The sequence below is a fragment of the Macaca thibetana genome, chromosome 12 (assembly GCF_024542745.1).
Source record: "Macaca thibetana thibetana isolate TM-01 chromosome 12, ASM2454274v1, whole genome shotgun sequence".
Classification (NCBI taxonomy): Eukaryota; Metazoa; Chordata; class Mammalia; order Primates; family Cercopithecidae; genus Macaca; species Macaca thibetana.
Window position 1 is genome coordinate 34,167,541 of NC_065589.1, and position 27,723 is coordinate 34,195,263.

A 27,723-nucleotide genomic window follows, 5' to 3' on the forward strand; every position below is an offset into this window, starting at 1 on the left:
TTTATTGCAGCACTATTCACAATAGCAAAGACTTGGAATCAACCCAAATGTCCATCAGTGACAGATTGGATTAAGAAAATATGGCACATATACACCATGGAATACTATGCAGCCATAAAAAAGGATGAGTTTGTGTCCTTTGTAGGGACATGGATGCAGCTGGAAACCATCATTCTTAGCAAACTATCACAAGAACAGAAAACCAAACACCGCATATTCTCACTCATAGGTGGGAACTGAACAATGAGATCACTTGGACTCAGGAAGGGGAACATCACACACCGGGGCCTATCATGGGGAGGGGGGAGGGGGAGGGATTGCATTGGGAGTTATACCTGATGTAAATGACGAGTTGATGGGTGCAGCACACCAACATGGCACAAGTATACATATGTAACAAACCTGCACGTTATGCACATGTACCCTACAACTTAAAGTATAATAATAATAAATAAATTTTTTAAAAAATAAAATAAATAAATAAATTGATTTATTAGTTTTATAAAAAAAAAAGAAAACAGTGAGTCTCAAATGTAAGACATGAATATGAACCCCATCCATCCTTTGAAGATATTTAACTTCTGTTCTCTCCCGCGAATGTTGTCACATGGCACTATATAGGTCAGATAACACACAAGAAAATCCACAAAAACTTCATCTATAGAAAAGCTGAATTTTATGTGAAGTTGAATCAGGCAATTTTGAAATCTTCTCAGTTAAGTAGTAATATAGCTTATGTTTATAGGCAAAATTAAATATAAAATGACCCTTCATCCAATTATCCCAGATTTGGGCACTGTAAAATTCAAGATTTTATTCTGAGTAAGTTAGGAAGAAAGTGAAATATTTTGCACGGTGGTCACATGATGTAACTAATTGAATGAATGAGTCAAAATTCTGCTTCAGTCTAGCTGTAGGCTTTGAGAATATGTCCTGATGTCTCTGGATCACATTTTACTTATCCCTAATACGGGAAGATTGAACCAGAAAATGCCTTCAGTCCTATCATCTCTAAAATTCTGAATCTAGGTCATACAGTTACACATCTCAGAATATGATCATGATAGCAATAATTAGTACCTCTTTACTGATGCCACTTCCCTCCCATGTAAATCAAATAGCAGCCGTTGCAAGTTTTCTTTGCGATTTCCAATCTCACTGTGTATATATAGCAATAATGATGTCAACGTAGAGAACATCAACCCTCAATTGTTAACAAATTCAAATAGCATAAAGGGATCAAAGCAAGGAAAAGTCCAAAGCCAACAAGTTTTAGAACTGAGGGAAGCTGATCAATGGGGAGCTTTGAAGCAAGTAGGAGGAAGGCTACACCTAAAGACAATGACTCTGTACGGTTCCAATTTTCAGGAACAATGAGTGACAGGTTCTTTATAGAGTTTAGGTATTCACAGCATGTGACTTTTTTTTCAGTGTATAGCAGACAAAATAATTCCTGAAGGAAATATCTAGTAACTCAAAACAATATATTGGCTTAAATAAAGAAAAGTTCCCAGGAGATAACAAAAAGGGAACTGCTATCACAAAGCGTACACAATCTATGGATATTAAATTGTTCTCTATTAACATGAAAGAATTCTTGGCATTACTGCATATATAGTTTAAAACTGCCTCTCTTTAAATTACCTTTTCTTTATCATAAGTGTGTTAATCTACTTGACATGTGATAGCAAAATACCACAGGCTGGTGCCATAGCAAAATACCACAGGCTGAGTGGCTTAAACAACAGACATTTATTTTCTCGGTCTGGAGACTAGAAGTTCAAGATCAGGGTGCCAGCATGGTCCATTTCTGGTGAGACCTCTCTTCTTGGCTTGTAAGTAGCCTCCATCTCGCTGTGTGCTCACATGACCTCTTCTTTGTGTGCACAGAGAGAGAGGGAGAGCAAGCCTCTCTGGCATCTCTTCTTATAAGGTCACTAATCCTTTCATATCAGGGCCCCACTCTCATGACCTCCTTAACCCTAATTAGGTCCTTATAGACCCTATCTCCAAATACAGTCACGTTGGGGGTTAGGGCTTTAACATGTGAATTTTGGGAGACATAATTCAGTCCATAGCAATAAGCTTGACCATGAGAGCAAAGCGCAGGTACCCGGATGCTTTTCTACTTTTTCCTTTTCTTTCTTTGACTCATCATTATTTAAAATAGAAATCATACCCCAAAAATGAATGTTTTCATATTCATTCATCATATAGCCCCTCAAGAGAAACACAGACAACTGGGGGACTCTGGTCAAAGTCCATTTGAGACAACTGAAAGCCTTTACCAGGCAGCCTCCCTGCAGTCGGCCATGGAGGCACTTGAGTCAGACAGAATCAAAGGGCGATTTACAAGCTATCAGACACTTATAAGGAATGATAGGAGATGGGCGGTCAAGATTTTTTCTATTTATATATGATGATTGGGCCTTAAAAGTTACTGGTTCTTTACCCACAATGAAGGTAACATTTATGGTTTGTCCAAAATCTGGAGTTTACAAAGCCCTTTCATAATGGCCTCTCATCTAATTCTCAGATCTGTCCCCTGCTAACTCACAGCATTAGTCATGGCCAAGAATATTATTCTCATCTTACAGATGGAAGACTGAGGCTGAGAATAACTGCTGCAAGTCCTGAACGGAAGAAAAACCACATCTCCTTATAACTCACAACTTGCATTAACTCAAACTTTATCATTGCTTAATAGATACTGAGCAAAGAGAGAAAAAATGGTCAGCCGAATCTAGAAGAATTGATCAGCATGCATTGAAGAGTTATCTACTGTAAAACAGGGAATTTCACTTATGCCCATTTGGAATTCATGGTTTGTTGGAAAAATTAGGCAGTTACACTTGCACATTAAGAGAAATAAGGTGGTAGATAAGAAAGGAATAGTTACATAATATGTATACTAAATGCTGCAGGAATATGATAAGGAAGATTTATATGGTAGAATAGTAGATTTCAAACACACTAACAAGGTAGAACATTTGTAGTTATGGTTTTCACCATGAAATGCAGATATATTTAATTTTATCATTTAATACGTGACATGCAGATATGTTTAATTTTATCATGTGAATGAGAAAAACATATGCCAGGAGACAACACTGCATGTATACATGCAATACAAATACACAGGCATGAGCTCATATGTCAACAAAAAGTGGGAATTGTTGAAAAATCCATGGTAGGTGATAACCTATTTCTGATTTACAGAACAGAAAGAACTAGAAGTTTTACCTCTCAGAGGTAAAAAGACAAAAGTCTAGACATAGTGAAGATAAGAGAAAAACTGTCTAGTGTACTCTGGACATTTTCCACTGTGCACTCTTGATTACCAGACGTGTTAAATCAACTGAAGAGTGAGAAGCTTTCAGTGATATTATAAAAAGAATCCCTCTTCAACTCTACTCCTCCACATATAATAAAAATTCCACTTATCTCAATAGAAACATCTTATCTGCCTGTAAGTATTTTCTGAATGCCTCGAGAGCCTGAATGTCTGAGATCAAAGTCCTTCTCTATCATTCATGGCTGTGCAACCTTGGGCACAACTTCTCTGACCTCAGTTTCATAGAGTTGATAATGAGTTTTAATTTACTTAGTATTTGCAGAATTATGAAGTACTTGGAAAGTGGTCAGCACTCAGAAATGCCAGCAACTGTTTTCATTATTACTTTCTTCCAACATCGGGTACTATTACCCTATGTTCTGGTAATTATCTTTACAAAATGCAAATTTGCTGTCATTATCACTGAACAAAGACCAAACATCCTAATCTGGCCTATGAGGGTCTATAAGGCCTCCACCCCTCATCTTTTCTGCAGCCTAATTTGTAAGCTCTAGCTTCAGCAGAAGCAGGGTTCCATCGACTTGACAGGATAAAAATCAAAATATTATAAGCTAGGATTAACAGAAGGATGAGTTTGGCTTTCTAATGAAATAACAATATACAAAAATGCATTAGGTATTTAACACACATTATCTCATTTATTCTAACAACAACTCTGTAGACAGTAGTATCATTTTAACTGCATTTGACAGCTGAGAAAACTGAGGCTCAGAGAGGTTAGGTTGTACATCTGCTGTTCCAGAACCAAGAAGTAGCAGAACAAGCCTATAAGACAATTGTACCTGAGCTCCTTCTCAGCACACTCCCATCGAGTGCCAGGTACTACGCTAAGTGTTCACAATAATGTATTAATGCAATTTATACATTATTATCTCCGCTTTATACATGAGAAACTGATACACAAAGAGATCATGTGTTTTGGGTCCCTTGGTCCCAAACCTAGCAAAGCAGTTAAATTAAGATTTGAACTCAGGTCTGTCAAAATGTAAAGAAAGGATTCTTTACTATTTAATGCAAATGTACCCTTTATACTTAAATGGTTCTTTAAATGTATTAGGTGTACCATGATACATTAAAATGAATCCTTAAAAATGATACATTTTAAATGATTTACAGCATTGTTGTCCTGTACTTTAAAATGATACATTAACTTAGCCCGATGCTACCTGGAAGAACTTAACGGCTCACAGTTAGAGATAAATTCCACTTCTAATGTATGTTTATTATTTTAAAATATTTAATTCTGCTACAGAAGATATGATAACAAATGGGAAGGATGAACCCACAGTTTGCATTAAATATAGATAAGAGATGAGTTAGTAGACCACATGTGTGTTAAACACAGGTACTAAAGACACATGAGGCAACTGGGCTCTAAACATTCATGATATACTAAATAAACAAGAGCCATGAATAATCCCTGATACACAGGAAGTTCTTAATATTTTTGAGAGCATCATCAGCCAGTAACTGATGGAACTCTTTCCCACGTGTCCTTTTCCCAAGGGCCATAAATAAAACCCAGAACTTCTCTACAGGCTAATTCGGAAGCTACCACTGTGGCCAGTGTACTTGCCCCTCCATCTCTATGAGGGAGTAAATATGTGCCACTGGCCCAGGGCACCAGATTCTGTCTGTAGTTCCCCTTCCTGCCACCTTATCCCTGGTCCTCATAACCACACCATCCGCAGGGAAAGCTGATGTGGCAGAGAGAGTGGAAGTATGAATGCTGCCTATCCTAGGAATCAGGTAGTGTGGTTCTTCAACCTGCTTGCACTAAATCCTAAGTGGATTCTCTTACCCATCTCTTTCCACTTGCTTCTCACACTACATTTTAAATTTATTTCATAATCTATGGAGGTCAGGCACCTGCATCTAGTCTGTGAGTGTTTCTGCTCCATGACCTCTGGAATAGACAGCTTGCTGGTAATGTGTTGGAAGCTACCATTGCATCAAGGTAATTTTTTTTGTGGCATCCCTAAAGAGCAATGGCATCAAGAACAGTAGTGAGTGTGAATTCTGAGCAGGAAGCCTGAGTCTTGAGAACATCTGAGGTTCTCTCTTTCCTCTTCCTTTTCACTCACCTCGCATCAGCTAGGGTTGCCCGTGCCACAGCCCATGCTGCAACAAACGCTGCTGGAAACCCTGCAATCAGAAAATGATTCAGAGACTAGATTTATTTTAAGATTAAGGGATTTTTTTCCTCAAATTCACCATACATAGGAATATACTACTAGCAGTTCAGAGAGAAAAATAGACATGAAAATTTCTGATATGTGAACAAGAAAAGTCCACTTAATTTTCAATTGTGTCAGTTTGAGAAATTATCAAGAATATTAATGTTATTTGTTCCTCTAGTCTGAAGATAAAAACTGGCCTAATTTTTATTTGAGGGGTGTAGGGAAAAGCCATTTGGAGAAGAGTGAAGTTCCTAGGGTCGGAAGTAGGCAATGGTTAGCGCATTGACTTTGACTCTTGTCACACTGACCATCATATGTTCTCAAGGACTGAAGCAACAACAGAGACTCCTGAGAAGCTGAGGGATGCTGTTGTTTTAAAAACTTAGAACTTTTTCATCCTAAAAGTAGAAGGCCTACAGAGGCAAGTTATAAAAATCAGGAAGCTTTAACCAGTTTAGTCTCTTCTTTTAGTTCATATTGGCACAAGATAGAAGCATTTTCATGCATTAATTAAAAGGAATGCATTTTCATGCATTAATTAAAAGGAATGCATTTTCATGCATTCCTTTACAGTCTTCTAATCGAGATATTTGTCCTTCATAAGTGCTAAACACCTTCTGGGCTTGCAACATCAAATCCATTATACCAACTTTCTTTTGCCCCCCAGTAAAAGTTCACTGTCCAGCTCACGTTGTAGTTTAAACTCTGACATCACACACATGCAAAATCATGAACCATAACTTTTATGGAACACTGCAGTAGGGGACTGAAAGATTTAAGAGATGACTTTTCTTATGTGGCCTTTATGAAAGAGGTTTAAATAAAGGATATACAGAAACCATAAGGAAAACATTTTAGAATCTAGGAAGCACCTTACAAAAGGGGAAAACAAAATTTTGGTCTAGCCAAGAACATTTTTTATCACGCATACTTTTAAATTCTTTACCTTTAAAAAACGCATTTGTAATTTTTTAGATATTCTTTCTTAGCAACAAAGTGAACAAAGAAATAGGCTTAGAAAAAGAAAATTTTCAGAAAAAGATGAAAATAATGATATGCACAATCATGTCTTTGGTCTCCTTGGTGACCATCTAACTTAAGTTCAGCCTGACTATATTTCTACTGAATTTTATGATTCTGTATTCCCATTTTATTTCTTATTTCTACAGTATTCTTTTCTTAATCTGCTCAAATTCTGTGTTCTAGGAATTTTTTGTCAAAATAGATCTACCTAATTCTGGTTATTTCTTAGGTTCAGTTTGCATATTCTATCTATCTATCTGTCTACCTATATATCTATCTATCTATCACATTTCTCCATTAGTCATTTATTAAGTGTCTACTTATGTATCAAAGATTGTTCTAAATCATATAAATAATGAACAAATAAACAATATCCCTGTTTTCTAAAACTTATATTCTGGTGAAGCAGTCAAAATTAACAAAGCAACTTCAGTTGGTGCTATGAAGAATAAATAAAAGTGATACTGTGTAATGGGGAGGGGACAGCGGCTTCTGGTAGGATGCTTAGATATAAATCCACCATACAGCCTGGCATAGATCCTACCATATGGCCTGACATACATCCCTCAGCTGTTCTGTCTTAGTTATCTTCAAAAAGTGTCTGCCTGTCTTTCATCAATTTTCACATTTCATCATTCTTATATCTGCATCTTCTGCTTCCTTTATAGTCTCCTAATCAGGCACTTCCTGAATGCTGTTCTATACAATAGTTCCTAGTGGTGCTTGAGTTGGCATTATGTTTTAGATGATAATTATAACAAATATCATACATAGGCACCATGTCTTTATGGAATTGGCTTTTCTCATCTTCTTAGAGAATCTTATGCGTAACACTAGCATAAAGACTATCATGGAAGAATAAAGAACAGAAAACCACTTTGGGATCCTTTAAGGGTTTTTGATCACCAGTCTTAATATGACATTGTTACATAATCTAGAACACAGAAATAAAGGCAAAAATACTTGACATGTAAATGTTATTTTAAATTTAAATGTTAAATTAAGTAAATTTAATATACATTTAAATGTTATCCAATATGTGCATTTACTGAAAGTTTAGTTATTTTTCTTTTTTTTTTTTTTTGAAACAGAGTCTTGCTCTGTTACCCAGGCTGCAGTGCAGTGGCACGATCTTGGCTCACTGCAAGCTGTGCCTCCCAGGTTCAAGCCATTCTCCTGCCTCAGCCGCCCCAGTAGCTGGGACTACAGGCACCCACTGCCACGCCCTGCGAATTTTTTTGTAGTTTTAGTAGAGACGGGGTTTCGCCGTGTTAGCCAAGATGGTCTCGATCTCCTGACCTCGTGATCCGCCTGCTTCAGCATCCCAAAGTGGAGTTATTTTCATAAGACATGTCAATACAATATAAATAAGTTTTGTGAAGACAAAACTTTAACTTTAAAATAACTATAAATTTAAAATGTTGAATATGATACATATGATCACAACAAGAAAACAAACAAACAAAATAACTTGAAGGGTCAGAGTGCATGCATCTTGTGTGGGAGACTTTAACACATGTCTCTGTGTTTAAACACTTACTGCCAAGTGGATGATCAAAAAATGTTTGCTGGATTAAAATATTTTATAAAAGGAATAAAATGGGAGTGTGGGACCATCTCCTGATTATTTTCATGGAACACATTATGTGAAAATATTCTATGTAAGATGGTATTACTAGGATAGGTGCTGTTATATGATGATATGTACATACTGGTGTTTCATCTGACAGTTGAAAATTAAGGATGGCTGTTAATATAGAAGTAAATTATCATATTTAGTAACAATAAAAAAAGACTTACCTTTTACATAAAGAATTAAAATAGAGGAAAATGTGTAGTTGAAATAAAATGGAACTAAGAATAAAGCACCTTATTTATGGGAAAACTGAGACAAGGATGGGGAAAATTAACAATGTGCTTGGTTGAAAGAAAAGGAACAGTTATCACTAGTATTCACCTTTACTTCTCTATATATCTTGTTTCATAATAAAAAAATGTAAAAACAGTCCTTTTAAATATTTGCCCTTAATTTAGTAAAGGTCAGATATGACACCTATTCTTCTCCAGCTTGTCATTTCCTTTCCTTCCAATTTATCTTTATGAATCATCACGATCAGATTGCGCATGGTCGCTCACACCTGTAATCCCAGCACTTTGAGAGGCCAAGGCAGGAGGATTGCTTGAGGCCAGGGGTTCAAGACCAGCCTGGACAACACAATAAGGCCGCATCTCTAACAAATAATAAGAAATAAAATAATAAAACATTTAAAAAGGAAAGGTTCATCACAATCAATATAAGTGTAGCTCCACACATCACTACAATGTGACTAACAGTAGTATTTATTAAAGTGTGAGCAATGATGAAGAAATTCGAAAAATAAAATATAACCTAAATAAACAAATGTCTACATTCATTATTGAATTTTCTATCAACACCTTTTCCAACTCCTAATAATTATGTGGGTACACAGATATAATTTTGATTTGAAGGAAGGCAAACTACCACAAACTGTCAAGAAAATTTCCAAAGGATCCTAAAAAAGCAAAATATTATCTTTTTTATTTTTATAACTGCTAGTCAAAGATAAGAAAGAGCCTTAAAACAGATGAGCTGTCTACAAAAATACAATTTTAAATGTGATGATTATTTCATAATAAATAAGTATAACAGTAAATTGATTTTCTTTGTCTTCTTAAAGGTTATTAATTAGCTAGCAGAAAGTTCAGCATTCTTTACTTCACATTTCAATTGTTAAGAAAAAAAATTAAGGCAAAATAGGCAAGGGCATATTCTTATTTTGGAGAGGAAAAAAACCTTCAAATTTAGTTATGAGCTACTTAGTGAATTTTTTTCCTATGCTGAGCATTTAAATATTAAAATAGCAATTGAGATCTGCAGCTGTTAATCTCCAACCTCTTCTCAATTTTAACCACATATGAGTTTTAATTTCTCTTAATTTTTAACAAGCAAACAATTTCTTCTCTCTATGTTATGTTGAGTCAGTGCCTAATCCGGTAATCCCCTTGTACTGCTAAATCATTTTTGGAATGAGAACTGAATACTTTTTTAATTACTTATGCCAAAAGTAATTTGAATAATTTCCTTCTAAAACACATAGTAAGTCCACATCATTAGTTTGGAATTTGTATTTGTTAAATACAGTCAGGATGGTCCTACAAATTCATTTCTGGCACTCTCATCATATGACCTAGAAATACAAACCAAAAATATATCATTGTAGCTTAGAAATTCAAAAATAAAAACTTTTAAGATAAAATTATTGATAAAGCAGAACACTGATATTTAGTTTTACATGTGTATGGCTTACAATGAGTTCTCTTACATTTCCTCCAAAGAATCCTCTCAAGAATCTGGTCTAAGGACACTAAACACAAATAACTTTAAAAGTTCGTCACCACTGGGAGAATTATAGACTTGATCTTAATTATTTTTGTCTAAGAATAGAACAATAAAAGAAAGGGAGATAAAAATAAGAATGGGAGGGATTATTTCAGGAAAATTGCTGTAGGGATGCTAACGATGGGCATGACAGAATGTTATCATATCCATCACCCAGTTTGAAAGGAATGGAGATATAAATGCCTTACCCCAGCCTATCAAGATGAAGCCCCATAGATATTTGGTGTCCGAAAAGAAAGCCACAAAGATGAGACTATGCAGGTAGAGACCTTCCACCAGGATCCAATAATAGTTTGTAGCCAGGAAGTAAATAAACATCACAACAGCCATCTTGCATCCGATCTATTACAAATAAAGCAGAATTGCATCATATTAGAACTCTTTGTTGTACTGGATGCCAAGATTAGACCACTAAAAAACAAGTCTTCAGTTTCTTTTTCAGGCTAATATGTCTCCTTTACACAGTAAAGTCAAAACTGTTGACAGGCCAAAACAGTTATTTTAATGCATCATTTTTTGAAACATGAACTTGATTCTATTCTTTTCTTTTTTTTTTTTTTTTTTTTTTTTTTTTTTTTTTTTTTGAGAAACATGAACTTGATTCTATTCTTAAACTAAGTTTTTTCTTTAAGAAGTTACCCAAAAAAATCACCTTTTCTCAATTTTTTCACTTTATAAAAATAATACATGACCATCACAGAAAATTAGAAACACATAGAAAAGCATAAAGAAGAGAATGTTACCCATATTTCTAGCTTGAATTTATTTTATTTTGGTCTTTTTATGCAGCTATTGCTGCAAAACAAGCTGCCCCCAAAGTTAGTGACTTAAACAGTAAATATTTAACATATCTTATAAATCTGTGGATGGGCTGGGTAGTTCATCTGATCTGGGCTAGGCTTGTCTCGGCTAGGCTCACTTATTAGAGGTCTGCTCTCAACTGGTACACTGTTGCTTCCACTTCCTTCTGTTGGAGAAAGCAAGTCACAGTGCCAGCCCAGAATCAGAATCAGCAGGGATTATAAAGTTACAGGGCAAAGGCACAGATCCAGATGGGGTATTAATTCACACCATCAAGACAATTAACCATACCTAATATCAGATGTATTGCTTCAGTGATCTAATTGAGTGAATCATTGGATCAATCTACTTACTACCACCAGGACATTCAAGAGCAGAATCAAGTAACATAAAATTTTATATTGGAACAAGTCATTGAGTATTTAATAAAGGGACTAAATATCATGGGCTTTTACATTGCAAGCTTCTGGTTTTGCTGATGGATTTTTACTTTCAAAAGTGGTGAGGCCCATGACAGTTGCTGTGGTGCCTACACCAAATACCATTCCAATCTTGAGCATTTTGCAGTTTCCATTCCAGAATATTCTTGAGGAAAAAACCCAAGAACTTTTAACAAAATGATGATTGATTAGACATGAAAGGACAGAATTGAGGGAGAAAACATCACTATACAAATTGATAATCCATTTTAGTTAGTTCAGAGATAAGCAAAAGCAAGTTAACATGTTTAGTGGACTGTAAAATTGTACTTATTTGTAATGTTATACAAATTAGTAATGAGAGAAAATGGTGAAAACACTTACATATTGTGATTTGTCCACAGAAGGTGCTTCAATGGAATTTTGTGGGTCATCCTGCATTATTAGGGACTCCAGCTCCTTTACTCCTATGTGAGTGTGGACTACTCTGTCTTTGACAAAGATGCTTGTAGCTCTCAGCATGAAAGACACAAATAAGTGCATGTGGATATAGTTCCTAGTGCAATGCAATCGTCTATGGAGAGAAATAGTCAGTATTTAAATATGGATAAAATTTAAAATGGGGGAAAATACCCACGGTGACTGCTGCCACCACCAGCCAGCCTGCTCCCCTCCAGCAGGGACTGGTTCAAGACTCCAAACAAATTCCAAAATCTGCAGATACTCAAGTCCTTTATATGATATACTGCAGTATTTGCATATAACCTATGCACATCATCTTGTTACTTTAAATCATCTCTAGATTAGTTACAATACCAAATACAATGTGAATGCTGCGTAAGTAGATGTTATACTGTGTTGTTTAGAGAAAAATGACCCCAAAATAGGTACGTAAATGTTCAGGATAAACACAACCAAACTTTTTTTTTTTTTCTGAGTATTTTCCATCCATAGTCTGTTGAATCTGGGGATGTGAAATCCCGGTATATGAAGGGCCGACTGAATTGGTGCTCAAAATTTTGTAATGATTCAGATTAAGTGGAATGGAATTGGACACATGTTAAAGTGTATAAAAAATAACCCATAACAAAAACAATAAATATTGTTTCTTTATGTGCTGATATCCAATAATTTGGGGGATTATTTAAGATGAATTTTTGTCCAATAGCACCAAAATCACTTGGGAACTCATTCAACTAGATGCTGTCTCACTTTGCAACAAATATACTGCAATACATACTTATTGGCTTAAAGGTTTCATACTACTTTGATGGTTTAAGTTTTAAACAAAGAACCCTGAATTTGTCATGAAAAATTAATTGTCAAATAATATAACAACATTAGGCTGAATTCAAAAACTTGCGTTTGAGGAAAACATTTGGAAAATATTGTGAGACCACTATGTCTTCTCTGGATAGAAAAGAGAATGTGTCCCTTCACGGAGAAAGTGATGGGCATCACTCACCTGAAGTAACCAATGATGAGAATAGCCACAGCCAAGGAACCAAAAGAGATGGAGTAGCCAACCGTATACATTACATAGAGGCGTTCAAAGAATTCTTGCTGCAAGGGAAGAGATGCTCATGTATGATATAGGACTATTTTACCAATAAACCGGCAAAGAAATAGCATGTCATTTTTGGAATCTTATTTCTAATTCTCTTTAACTTTTTTGAGCTGTAATTAGAATGCAATAAAATGTAGATATCTGGAGTGAGCATTTTGATAGGTTTTGACAAACCAAGTTCATTTGTGCCCCTTGCTAGTCAAAAAAACACCCACCATCCACCCCCAGGAAACCACTGTTCAATATCTGTCACCACAAATTAGCTTTCTCTGTTCACATACTTCATACACTTCTTGGCTACTCTTAGACTTCATAGGATTACATGATACAGTATAAACTCTTTTGGTCAATATACTGTTTTTTATATTCATTGATATTGTTACCTGTATAAATGGTTCATTCCTTTTCAATTATTTCATTTTAAAATAATTATAGATTTAAAAGAAGTAGAAAATAGTGTAAGAAAAGTCCCAGGTTCCCTTCACCCAGTATTCTCCAAAGCTTACATCTTACATAATTTTACTAAAATATCAAAACCAGAAATTTAATATTGATGCAATGCGCATATTTATAGTTGTATGTCATTTTATTATATGTACATCTTCATAACCATTACTGAAATCAAGTACAGAATGATTTCACCAGCACAAAGTTCTCCCTTGTTCTGACCCTTTATAGTGACACCTCCCCTTCTCCACTATCCCAAACACCTGGAAACCCTTGATCTGTTTTCTATCTCTATAATTTTGTCATTTCATAAATGTCATATAAGTAGAATTATACAGTATGGGATCTTTTAAGATTGGACAATGGTGTAAAAATGTGATTGGATAAAAAGGATATAATCTAACACTAATAGACTGAATGGGGAAACCCAGCAAAGGTTTTCCATGTTTCAATCAGGCCAATCCAATGAAGTCTCCACAAAAGGGCCAAGAAAATGGGATATGAAGAGCTGCTAGACAGCTGAACTTACAGAGGCTTTCAGGAAGGTGAACAAGAACTCATCCATTTACCAGAAGGGTGATGCACCCCAACTCCGCCAGAACAGAAGCTCCTGCACTTCAGACTCTTCCAGACTTCACCCTATGTGTCTCTTCACCTGGCTGTTTATTTGTATCCTTTAAAATACCCTTTATAATAATATGTAGTAAATGTAAGTGTTTCTCTGAGTTTTGTGAGCTGCTCTAGCAAATTAATCAAGCCTAAAGAGGGGTTTGTGGGAACCCCAACTTGAAGGTCATTAGTCAGAACTTCCAGGGGCCTGGTCTTGCAATTGGCTGCTGCCTTGAGCTTAGTGAGAACTGTGCATCTCTAGGGGATTTCTCTCAGCTTCCCTGCCCTTCTCTTGGCCTGTGGGCTGCATCAGTCATGCAGTTAGCGAGGGCCCCATGTGCCTCAAGAGATGCCTCTCAGCTCTTCTGTCCTGATCCATGCCTTCAGCCAACTGCTGCCTTTCACTCTGTGAGAGCCCTGTGCACATCTCAAGGAATTTCTCTGAGCCCTCTGCCTGCCCCAGCCTTTGGCATACTTTCCCCATGCACTCGTTTAAGACCTCACAGCAAAGAATTGCCTGGTGGATCATAGCTCACTAAGACTAGGGCTTACTCCTTGGGATTCTAAGCCTTTATGCCAGCCCTTGTCTGCTAAAAGTTGGTATAAAAGCTTGTCTCTTTTCTCTTTATCCCCTTCAATGGCCTGTTTTCTCCCCTTCTACTGTGGTCCTAGGGATACATGCAGCCATGGTTCTCTTCTCTCATAGGAAGGGCTTGCCCATTGCTGGAATTTAGTTCATTTAGATTTCTTGGTATCCTCAACTCATTTTTACAAATTATTAATTTTGCATATAACTCAACTTATTGTTGCAACTGCCTACAATCTGACTGGAAGCAGGAAGACTTTGCCTCTTGTTTCTTTTTAAAAAATATTATTTACTACTTATTATTTTCTCTTAATAAAATAGTAAAACTTTTCATAGAAAATATTTGAATAATGTGTAAAATATAAAAGAGAGGAGGAAAAAAATCTTACAAATTCTAACCAATCAGAAAGAAACACTGTTAGTACTTCATGTCCTTCACATATATCTTGAAGTTGTTATTATTATTTTTAAGAGATGGCATCTCCCTATGTTGCCTAGGCTGATCTTGAACTCCTGCCCCAGCCTCCCAAGTAGCTGCAACTACAGACACAGGCCACCATGCCCAGCTAGTACTTCATGTATTTCATTTCATTCTATTTCTGTGAAGTATTGCCTATTATTTTAAGCATCTGCATTCTCCATTTATATACAAGTTTATTCCTGAATTTTTTGTGAGACAAAATAATTGCCCAAGGCTGCAAACTCTATATAACATTTATATGCATATATTTGAGCTCATTTAACCAGTTCTTCACTAGAAATGTAAACTCGTTGAAACAGTTATTATAATAATTATTTGTTTGATGAACATTTTTTTCCCATTCAGTTCCCCCATTCTAAATCCTTATGCTTGATTTTAGAAGTAAATTTATAAGATCAAAAAATATGATTCCTTTGAAGTTTTTAAATATATACTGCTAAATTGCTTTCCAAAAGTAAATCCAGCCATTGGATAGGAGATGTATTATATGGTAGTTTCTATGGTATGCTACTGTTTTAAATACCACACTCTAAAAAATTTAATAATCTTGTCACTTATTATTAGAATTCCTTCCCTTTTTTTTAACTAAAATAATTATCTTATTTTGCCATGCCAACTATATGAAAATGTAGAGAAAAAAAAATAGTGCTCAAAAATATCTTAGTCTTGTTTTCCTGACAAAAATGTGGCATTTATTCTAAATGTACACTTTTTTAGTTTTTTGCTTTTCCTTCTTTATAAAAAAATTTTATTAGCTATTAATAATTTATATCTCATAAATAAGTAACATCATTTTGCCCTACAGTGCGTCAAAACTTCAGGAGATATCTAGTGTTCTTATTAGACATATTTTGTTTTCTTGGGTTTTCCCAAATTATTACTTAAAGGTTACAAACAATAGAAAACATTCTTTGTGTTTTTAATTAAGGAGATTAAATTATACTAACACAATTCTTCAAATTTTCTATTAACTTTTAAATTATTTTACATAAACTAGTACATATATTGAGTACATCAACCATCTTTAGTTATTTTTATTCTTAAAATACACAGCAATCACAGAAAATGGTTTTAAGATTAGAGTTCAGTATAAATAAAACCATGATTTAATTTAATGGCCATTAACAGCTCTGAAAGGTTTGCATTTTTCATCATGTAATGCAAAAATAAAGATAATCACAGAGTACACTAAGTATCAGTGAATGTTTATTTCTATCAATGAGACTGAAATTATTTTGAAGCATTTTAGCTTAACTGAATGTTGACATTAGTTCCATTGTAGAGTACCTAACAATCTCCTCATATTGACTTATTTTATCTAAGAAGCTTTTCAACAATTAAACAGATAACTGAAAGTCTTTCAGCCAATTCCTAAAGAACTCATTAAGGTAGAAAGTTAAGACAGGAAGTTCTATTAATGTAAAATCAAACAAAGAAACCTTCAACTCACTACTTCTCTTGCTGCTGTTCTGCCTCCCTACCTCCCCAAAACATCACCAGACATAAAGAAATATGTCAAAAATTTGAAGAGTTTTTGTATGATGGACTATTCTCAGGGTTTTCATAAGGATCATTTATACACTAATTTATCACATTAACTCTTAGCATCATATGCATATATCATCATGCATTTTTACTCACGAGGTCTAAGTGGTATAAATTTAAACACGACTTTTAAACCAACTTTTATAACTTAAAAGTAACTCTCTAAAATATCCCAAAGTTTACCTATGATTTCTATATTGGAAACAGCCCTGATGTGAAATTAGGACGTAAGGGCTCTACTTTAAACCCTGTTGTCACCGAGCTATGTCACTTTGACTAACACCTAATCTCTGGTTCTCAGTTGACTCACATCTTTGAAATTAATATATTGTGCTGGAAGAATTATATGTCGCCCCTTGCTCCCCTTTAATCCTACAACTCTAATCTTTTATATGCTAATGAAATCATCTATTGGTAAATCTTATGAGGTGGAAAATACACCTCTAAAATGCAAAGGTCCTTCTGGAACATACAGATGAGATGTAGCCATTCATACGTAACTAAGAAGAAATCATGAATCATGTTACTAACTACCTACTGGGATTTTTATTCATAATACAGCATAATGTAATGCAATGTAAACAATGTAATGCAACATAATAAACATAATACACACACAGGTAAAAGTATGGATGTATATATCTCAGTCCGGTAGCTCTAGGCTATAGAAAATACCAGAATGATTGATATGCATCTGAAAGGATTGCAACATTGCTTTTATCTTTTATGATCCTTGTGTCATGGAATAGGAGGGTTTTTATATATAATGGTTGGCAATTGAGAATTGCATTAAAACATTATTCTGCTTTCCCTTAGGAATTCACAAATAGAAAAATTCCATTACCTTTCCTATGCTGATATCTGGCTGCAGAAAGCGAAGGCAGTCTGAATAATTGGCCCATGTTTTATTTAAACTGTGCATAAAATCCCATGTTCCATTGGGGTTACAGTGTCGGAAAGCAACTCCTGTAAAGACATGAAAGATACTGAGATTGCTCAGTTCCCTTAGAATCTATTACCAAGAAAAAGGACAAGTAAATGTTTGTTTTAAATTAATCAATACATAAAAATTCACTACCTTTATGGTTGAAGTCATAAATATAAGGAGGGCATGGAACAGCCGATATTTTCCCCACTGTTCCTCTGGGCCAGCAAATGAGTCCATCCCATTCAGGGAAACAATTTCCTTCTAATGAGGAAAAAATTGAAGCAAATAAGCAAAGAAAAATGTAGTTGGAACCAGAGAACAAATGCATTCAAAATACAAAATTTTAGGTCATTGTCTGTAGCAAAATTAAAAAAAAAATGGTAGTTTTTGAAACTAGATAGGATAGATATGATGCAAATGTCCCAAAATTCATCTGTGTGGCTTCATCAAAGGCCCATTCATAGGAACATTTGCTTTGCATACATCAAAAATACTCAAATCATTCCAGCATACTAGTTATGGTAGCTATAGCAATTAATTTATAAGAAACAGTGGAAATCATTGTGAACTACTTCTGTGGTGAAGTTTTTCTGACCATCGTAGTTGTAGCTACATTTTTACACTAGATTCTTGAAAACTGTTTTTAAAGAATGTAACACCTAAAGCAGCACACTTCACTGGCAAGCCCCAAGACTCAGGTTTATCTTTTTACCAATACTTTTCCTTGAATCTAACATTCATCTCAAACGACATTCTCATAAACTCTACTCTTCTCAAGATGAATCCAGAACTTCATCACTTCCCACAACATCCACTGCCACCACAATAGTCCAAGCCACTTCATCTCCAACCTGAATGACTGCAACAGTCCAGGACTGGCCCTCCTGATTCCAACATTTCTTTCTGCAGGACAGTTCTCTGGGTGGCATTGAATGAACCCAATTCTCCCTGCCCCCTTTTCTTGTAGTTCTCAAGAATAACTGTAGAATGTGCTGGGACTGCAACATGCTGAGATAAGGGGTGAGAAACTGCCTAGAACAGTCCAGGCTCCATTGCAGGCCCTCCCAGAAACAGGATGTCTCCAGACATTAGCCCCGTGCACTGTGTGTTCCCTGAGGTATATAACCAGGGTTGGGCTGTTTTGTGGGGTCCCTCTGCTGTGGTGCACACAGGTCATGAGCAGTTGAGATTCCATCCAGCCCACGCAGCTTTCCCAAACTGTGGAGCACCAGTTCCCAAGGACTCCTAGGCTTCTGTTGTTCCTTGCTGCCTACCTGTGAGTAATAAACCCGTTTCATATATCTCATGCGCTGGGTATTCTGCCTCACTGGACTCAGACAAGCTGGTAACTAGTGCACAGTAAACCTGCTTCACACTTTCTTTCCTTTATTTTTGACACAATAGCCCCAAATCTTCCAACAGCTCCCCATCTCAAAACATAAATTTCTATAAGGCCTGAAGTGCCCACAGAATCTGCCCTCTCACCCAGACACACTTATTCCCTTACCTCCTACATATTTGCACTCAAATGTCAACTTCTGAGTAAACACGCTCATCTAAAATTGCATCCCGAAATGTTCCTTATACCTTTTCCTGCAGTATTTTTCACCTGAGTTCTCATCACCTTCCAGTATTGGGTGTTACTGTATTATTATATTCCTAAGTCACAGGATTTAAGAAACCTGAGGGTAGAGATTTTTGCCTGTTTTGTCTCAAGCTTTAGCCACATTCCTGGAATGCACCTGGCACTTGGTGGAGGATTAACAAATATTCAGTGTCAATTCTCCGTGCTCTTGCAGGACTCCTTTCGATTAGTGATGACCTGAACTTCCAGGAAGACAGCCTGTCAGCCAAATTATACCCCAGCTTCTCAAAAAGAGATACCTTCAATGACTGCTGTATTAGTTTTCTGTCACTACTGTAACAAATTACCACAAACTTCACAGCTTAAAATAACAGAAATGTGTTTTTTCACTATTTCTGTAGGTCAACAGTCTGCTGGGCTCAGCTGTTTCTCTCCTTGTAGACCTGTGAGGCCAAAATCAAGGGCTGGGTAGGGCTGCATTCCTCTCTGGAGGCTCTGAGGGAGTATCTCTCTCCTTGTTCATTTGGGTGGTTGGGAGAATTCAGCTCCTTGCAGACATAGAACCAAGGCCCCCATTTCCTTGCTGTCAGCTGTCAGCTGAGAGCTGTTCCCAACTTCCAGAAGCTGCTTGCTTTCCTTGGCTCATGGCCCCCTTCTTCCATCTTCAAAGTCAGTAAGGCAGGTTGAGTCCTTCTCACATTTTTAATCTCTCCTCCTCTCTCATTTTCTGCTTCAACTCTGATTCTTTTGCCTTCCTCTTCCACTTTAAGGAGCCCATATGGTCACATGGAACCCACCCAGATAACCCAAAATAAGCTCCCTCACGTTAAGGTCCAGAACCTTAATTCCACCTGCAAAGTCCCTTCTGCCATGTGACACAGCATACACAGGCACAACAGCAGGTATTAGGGTAGAAGTTACTTGCCACCACAAGTACTACCCATTATAGCTCTCTCAATTTTTTAGTTACCAGTTACACTAACTGTGCTGAAGATTTTTGTTCTAGCTAATGTTCATGTTGTCAAGTTGTTTGCTCAGTTTTAAACAGTCAGCATAACAGAACCTTACAGAAACACTCATCTCTACAGAAAAAAAAAATCAGTTATGAACCCCAAATTAACTTCTTAGTGTCCACCATATCACACAGAAGCAAATATTTGATTTGCTTTGTGCATTGCCAAAGCAATAAGGAAAGAAAATGTCTTTCCAAAAACATTTTCTTGGAAAAAGTCTTGCTTTGCTCACATAATAAAAGCCTGAGCTTTACATATCACAGGCAAGGCAGGAGCCCACCCTACTGGCTCCTGCTTCTGGTGCACAGCTCCACCTGCCTCTCTTTCCACCATTATATGTTTTGTTGTTTGTATGTTTTTCATTTTCATTTATACAGAATGTAATGACTCCACCTTTCCCAACAACTTTGCCCTCAACACTGTATCTTGATATCTTTCAATTTGCCTTTTTTCATTAATAAGTCACATGTCTTTATATATCTGGACTGCCCAGTCAGTATGTGCCCAGTATCTATTGTGTATTCTACATAAATTGGACCTGGACACACATTCTTATTTCTTGGCAACTAGCTATCCCTCCAAAATGTATGCTGCAATGTCATGTGCTATTTTCTAGCAAAAGCCAATGGCCAATTTATTCTATAATTATATACTTTTAAAACTGCTATGAAAATTTTTTTTCCTCCTACTCTAAAAGGGACAGTTTTTCTCGTTCCCTACAAGATACCACCTCACACATGTACACACAGGACATGCTGCCCAATTTTTAGAAAACCAACAGTCTCCCAAAATATTTCTGTGGATCATGCTTATTTTTGTGGTTTCTCTTTGACAAAGACAGTAGTGAATATTCACAAAAGGTTGAAAAAAATGAAGACACCATGAACCTCACATAGAAAATACAAATTTTTTTTTGAGACGGAATCTCACTCTGGAGTTAGTGGCATCATCTCAGCTCACTGCAACCTCTGCCTCCCGAGTTCAAGCAATTCTCCTGTCTCAGCCTCCCAAGTAGCTGGGACTACAGGCACCTGCCACCACGCCCAGCTGATTTTTGTATTTTTAGTAGAGATGGGGTTACACCATATTGGTCAAGCTGGTCTCGAACTCCTGACCTCAGGTGATCCACCCACCTCGGCCTCCCAAAGTGTTGGGATTACAGGCATGAGCCACTGCGCCCGCCCAAAAATAAAGATCTTAACTAGCATTCTCTCCTTGATCATCATTGCCATCCAATGTGAGTTAATACTTGCATTATTTGGCAAGGATCTAATTAATTGACTAATGGTTCCTAATCTCTCTTTATAAATTAGTACCATTAATTATAACTCTGTAATTATTTTTGTGTGCCAGGACAAACTAATTATGAGTGAAGTATGTCAAAACATGACACTTACACAGAACAATCTAAAATTTGGAGAATGTTTTTCTCTTTTCAAATAAAATGTGACCACACTTGAAATAATAATATTTTGGATCAATAATATTTTGGTCTTTGTTTTTTAAGTACTTGAATAGTTTTATAGCTGAATATTTGCATTTATATATCCTTTTCTCTCTTTCATAAACATTAGGAAAACTTTTATGTTCTTACATTCTTTTATTAAAAATCTTTCATAAATGAAACAGAAAATCATATACTCATAACCTAGAATTGGCAGCTGCTAATATTTTGCAATAGTTAATCTAATTTATTTTTTGCTACAGATTTTCAAAGTATAGACAGTCTGACAGCTCACTCCTAAATATTTTGATACGCATCTCTTAATTTTAGAAGAATATAAAAATTAAAATTCCTTAAATTAGCTAGAGAATTCAAAACATCATTCTAGTGTTTTACAACTTTAAAGTAAAGAGCACTTGAGTCAATTTATATATAATTAGACATTTCAATTGAAAGGTAAACCAAAGTTTGACCACATTTAATTCTGTCTTATTTGCATAGAAAAAGATCTCCATGCAAATAAGGATCTTGAAAAAAGTGTTTTTTCTCTTTTAGTATTTATTCATCTACATGCTTCACATCATTTGCATCTTCACAAATTTTAGATGTGACCTAAGTTTACAACCAGTTAATTTATTCTTTTTTGTATAATTCATATGGTGTGTGACTGATGCACACTTGCTTATCTTGGCCCATCCTATTTCCTCTTTTGAAATGTCTTTATGATGGCTAATATTAGGGTCGACTTGATTGGATTGAAAGATGCCTAGATAGGTGGTAAAGTATTGTTTCCGGTTGTGTCTGTGAGGGTGTTGCCAGAGGAGACTCACATTTCAGTTAGTGGACTGGGAGAGAAAGACCCACCCTTAATGAAGGTGGGCACTCTCGGTTGGCTAGAACAAAGCAGGGGAAAGAAGGTGGGATAAGCTGGCTTGCTGAGTTTTCATCTTTCCCCTGTGCTAGATGCTTCCATCCATTTCTCCTGTCCTTGGACATCAGACTCCAGGTTCTTAGGCCTTTGGACTCTTGGACTTACATTAGTGGTTTGCTGGGGGCTCTCAGGTCTTTGGACATGGGCTGAAGGCTTCCCTGTTTTTGAGGCTCTTGAACTTAATTGAGCCACTATTGTCTTCTTTCTTCCCCAGCTTGCAGACGGCCTATCATGGGAATTCGCCCTGTGATCATGTGAGCTAATTCTTTCTAATAAACTCCCTTTCATATATATGAATATCCTATTAGTTCTGTACCTCTGGAGAACTTTGACTAATACAGTCTTACTTTCCCCTCATCACATCTTCTTTACTTTTAACTACTTCTTTACTTTTAAGATGAGATCATTATTCTTCCAGGAAGCCTTCCTTGATTAAGATTCATCTTCAGTGGTTCTACAGTTGTTAAAATACCTTAGTTCCTAAAATTATACACCATTCTGAAAGATGCCTGCCTTCCCTATTAAACCATTAACCCCACAGAGAAAAGACAGAATCTTATTCATACTTTTCAGAGCTTACAACAGAAGTAAAACACTCTGGGCATATAATAATATTTGTTGAACTGTTAAAGGGACACTGACGATGATAATGTTGGCCTAGGTGATCTCTGAAATATCTTCTAGCTCAACAGTTTATAAGATTTCATAGAAAACAGCTTACTCAGCCATCATAGATAATAATGCTTTCAAATTTTTTCATGACGATGTATCTCCTTGTTAGATTTCCATATCTAAGATATTAGGATCAGCATTCTTTAGAAGTTGCATGAGTGATTCCCTTTTCAGACACTACTAGACTAGTCATTCAGAAAGCTTCCTTTTAGTACAAGATATCTACAAAGGCTATATTAATGCAAAAGCCTTCTTTCTTTAAATATGGCTTAACTGCCTATAAAGTAAAGGAATAGATTGTAGGCCAGAAATATAGGAGCAGCAAGCTCTGCATTTGGGGTTTACTTTAGAGGCTTCTACTAACCTGTTTACTTAGAGTTTTGGTGGTGTTCAGGTAACAAAAGAAGAGCCTGAGGCCTGACGGGGTGAAGAAATTGAACAGGAGACCCCTCTAGAAAGTCAGTATCCTCAAAAGATGACACTTCTCCCACTAAGTGGGTGGACAAGAAATAAAACCATCCTTCAGAAAGAGATTGGTTTGTGTCATTCTTGGCTACATTTGGAGTTGGAATAGAAAACAGTGGGGGCAGGGGGAATTCTTCTCTATACATTTCTAACCACAAGCCCATATTCATGTGTGATCTAAATTTAGTTTAAAATGGACTTAGGTCAATAATTCATCTAGGCACCTTGAAGGTGCAAACACAAATTTTCTCTAAAGAAATGCACTTTAAACAAGAACCTCATGAGTTACTAATCACAAATCATTAGACACACAAGGAAACAAGCTACCATGTGTGGTAGTCAGCATTGATCAGCAAAGTCTATAGATATTACAATTATCATATGCAGCATATAAAGCATGTCTAGGAAAAAAAGAAGAGATTTGAAACAATATTGAAGGAGCAAGAGACTATCAAAATTGAATATGAAGACTTCAGAAAATAAAAATATAATCAAAATTTATTAATGGATGGATTGAATGGTTGTTAGACAAAGCTGAACAAAGAGCTGGCAAACTGGAAAATATATTTGAAGAAATTACTAAAACAGCAGTAAAGAAACAAAGAAAAGGAAAATACATAAGACATTGACACACAAAGAGTAGTATGAGGAGGTCCTATATTCGTCTTCTTAAAGTTCCAGAGGGAGATAAAAGAGAAAATAAAGGAGAGCAAAATTTTAGAGGCAAAATAACTAAAACATTCCCATCACTGAATAAAGATACAGATACTCAGATTCAGGAAATCCAGTGAATCTATACCTAGAAACAGAGTGAAACTGCAGAATATCAATGTTAAAGATTTCTTAAAAAGAGCCAGACAGAAAAAGCTAATCACCAACAAAGGCTGAGAATTGATTTGTCAGTAATAACAATGGAAGCAAGAAAAAAAAAAAAGTATCTTAAAAGCAAATAATTTTTAACCAAGGATCATATGTCCAGAAAAAGTATCTTTCAAGGTTGACATTGAAATAAAGACATTTTCCAACAGACAAAAACTGAGATCACTGTAAACATATTCTAACATAAAGATTCAAAAATAAATAAATAAAGGATATTTTATTCAAAGAAGAAAAATTATAAGACAAAATTAAGGCAGAGCTAAAAAGCATATAATTTGGAAGCAAAGTATCTCAAACTGTATACATTATTTGGAAAAAGGAAGTGAATGATAAACTTTAAACTTTCTGAAATTAAATATGTGAAAAATTTCTAGGATAACCACTAAAAGCATTAAATATAATACGTATCTTCCATACTAGTTGCAGGTGGCAGGGGATGGAATAAAATGAGTAAAAGGTCTCACTCAATCCAAGAGAGAGTTGGAACTGGGGAAGTGGAAGGGCAGAGGAAGAGCTGGTGAAATAGAAAGCCCAAATAAGATCTTAGAATTAAACTCAAATACTGTATATTAGTAACTACAATTAAAGTGATTGAGCTAAATTTTTCAGTTAATAGACAAAGATTATCAGAATAGATAACAAGAAAAACTCTATGTGTGTCCTGTTTGTAAAAGATACTCCTGAAATGTAAATATACAGAAAAGTTTAATGAAAGAATTAGGAAATATGAGTTGTTATTTAATGGGTACAGAGTGTCAATTTAGATGAAAAATTTCTGGAGACTGATTGCACAACAATGCGAATATACTTAACACTACTGAGTAGCACAATGAAAAAAATCTTAATGATAAATTTAATGCTATATATATTTTGTCACAATTGAAACATTTTTAAAGGATTGGAAAATATATACAAGGCAGATACTAACCAAGAAAGAAGGAAACTAGTGTTGTTAAATTTTTTAAAATATAGTAATTTTAAATTGTACATATTTTTTAAATATGAAGGAAAAGTATCCTAGAGATAAAGAGGGCTACTGCATATCTACAAAAGGTTTAATTCACCAGGAAATCTAATATTTCTAAACTTAAATAACCTCATAACATATTTTCAAAATATATGAAGTAAAAATATCCAGCGAATTTTTCAGTGAAAAGTTGAAATATTCATCATCACAGTAGCATATTTTAAGATATATTATCTCAGAAAATTTTTAAAATAATTATGGATGCAGAATATATGAACCACAAAACTAACAAGCTTAATCTAGTGGACACTATGAAACATTGTACTTAGGCACTAGAGGACATACATACCTTTGAAGACCACATGGAACGTTATCAAAACTGACAACACTTTCTTCTTTTTTTTTTTTTTTGAGACAGAGTTTCGTTCTGTCGCCCAGGCTGGAGTGCAGTGGCACCATCTCGGCTCACCGCAACCTCCGCCTCCCGGGTTCAAGCGATTCTCCTGCCTCAGCCTCCCGAGTAGCTGGGATTACAGGCATGCGCCACCATGCCCAGTTAATTTTTGCATTTTTAGTAGAGACGGGGTTTCACCATTATTGACCAGCCTGGTCTGGAGCTCCCGACCTCAGGTGATCCGCCCACCTCGGCCTCCGGAAGTGATGGGATTACAGGAGTGAGACATCGCGCCTGGCCGTCCCAACACATTTTTAAAACTCAGTGTCATGCAGACCACATTCTCTGATCATAAACAATTGAGAAATCAATCACAATTATTTGTTGGCATTTAGAGAAGTATGAAGTAGATTTTGAACTTCATATTTTATAATAGAGGCAATGTCCACAGGGACAGAGCCTACTCCTCCAAGCTTACTGCATGTTCAAGGGCAAATCAGTATGCATGGTCTCTACAGGCAGACAAACCCTGAAGAAAGGGCTAAGGGACAGATTGATGTGCACATGCCCAATTGCTATTCTCAAACCCACTATCAGGCAAGTCACTTTTTCCACAGGGAAGGAAAAGCATGTAGGGTAGAGATGAAAAGAGTGTTGTTATTCTGCTGTACACTCCTCCACGTGGAAATGTGGATTGACTGATAAGGATCTCCCTAACACTAAAGAAGGAAGGAAATGTGCAATCTTTATGAGAACCAATAGGAGGCACAAGGGTAGCAAATTTTCTTGGCATCTTTACCTCCCTCCTGGAGTTGAGCTGTGATGTTGAGTTCACATTGTACTTTCGCTTTCAGCACAAGGACAATCTGCTCCTCTATCGTAATGGTGCCATCAGAATCCAGCTGTAGAAAGGAACAAAATACAAACATTTTCATCATGTTTTTCCAAGTCAGGATACAAGCTTTCATTATTTCACCTTCTAATCTAATTGAAAATGAGTTTTGATATGAAGCTATTTGAAATCAAAATTGAAAATCCATCAATGTGTAAGATTTTAGAATAATTTCACTTTTACCTGATTAGCCTTTCAAAAAATCTCATACCAGAAGAAGTGAGAAAATTTTAATATAGTTAGGTAACTATATTAGAGATAATAGACTAAGGAAAAAATAAAATAGAGCTATCATACTAAGAAAAAATACTAAAAAAAAATAATTACATTAGAGATAATATACTACTAAAAAATAATATACAAAGAAAAAACTAATTTCCTGCAATATTATGCTTCCATCTAACATGATATAATTTTTTTAGTACCAAGAGTGGTTGGTTCCAGAGGAACAGAACCTTAAAGAGGAAACAATCTGTATTTATCACCTATAGCTGTGTAACAAAACATCCCAAAACATTGTTGTGATTTAAAACAACAAACATTAATTTGTTTCACAGTTTGGGAGATGCTTAGCTGGGTATTATTTTCTAAGATATTTATAGCACAAAGAGATGCTCAGTGAATAGTCCAATACATAGTTTTGGAGATTTCTGGATTATATTCATAGCTCAATGCCCAAACTTATTCTAATGATTTTTTTAGAAAATGAGAGCATAAGTAAAAACTAATTTGGGGGATTGAAATATATACCAGAGTTTATCTATCAATATAATACAACACAGATTCTGAGTTATAAGTAGATACACTGAAAGTGAGCCTAAAATCTCACATATCAAAAAGAAAAAATGAACTGGAAACAGATGAGTCTCTGAGTGGGCACGGCAGGAAAAATTGACTCCTTCCCATTCGTCCTCTAGAAACAGTCAGGCACCACTGAAGTTTTTTGTTTTGTTTTGTTTTGTTTGTGGCTGTTTTTTCAGTTAAACCGTTACTTCCTTTTACTTCAATCCTAGAAAACACTCTGTAAATTGTGACCAAATTTCAGAACCGTACATTTGATTCAGAGAAATTTAACTTCAATTATCAAAGGTGAATATTTCAAATCACCCCTTGTACCAT

The 27,723-nt window shown here is 35.7% G+C and overlaps 1 protein-coding gene across 1 annotated transcript in view; it reads right to left on the bottom strand.

Annotated features, from left to right (window-relative positions):
- PTH2R (parathyroid hormone 2 receptor) overlaps positions 1-27,723 on the bottom strand; it is a 95,963-nt gene that overhangs the window by 46,428 nt on the left and 21,812 nt on the right. The window contains exons 2-8 of the mRNA XM_050752644.1: positions 26,512-26,614; positions 17,513-17,623; positions 17,279-17,400; positions 12,665-12,762; positions 11,584-11,773; positions 10,168-10,321; positions 5,440-5,500 (exon numbers count right to left, since the gene is read on the bottom strand). Of these exons, the coding sequence (XP_050608601.1) occupies positions 5,440-5,500; positions 10,168-10,321; positions 11,584-11,773; positions 12,665-12,762; positions 17,279-17,400; positions 17,513-17,623; positions 26,512-26,614 (839 nt within the window). The remainder of the gene's footprint in view (positions 1-5,439; positions 5,501-10,167; positions 10,322-11,583; positions 11,774-12,664; positions 12,763-17,278; positions 17,401-17,512; positions 17,624-26,511; positions 26,615-27,723) is intronic.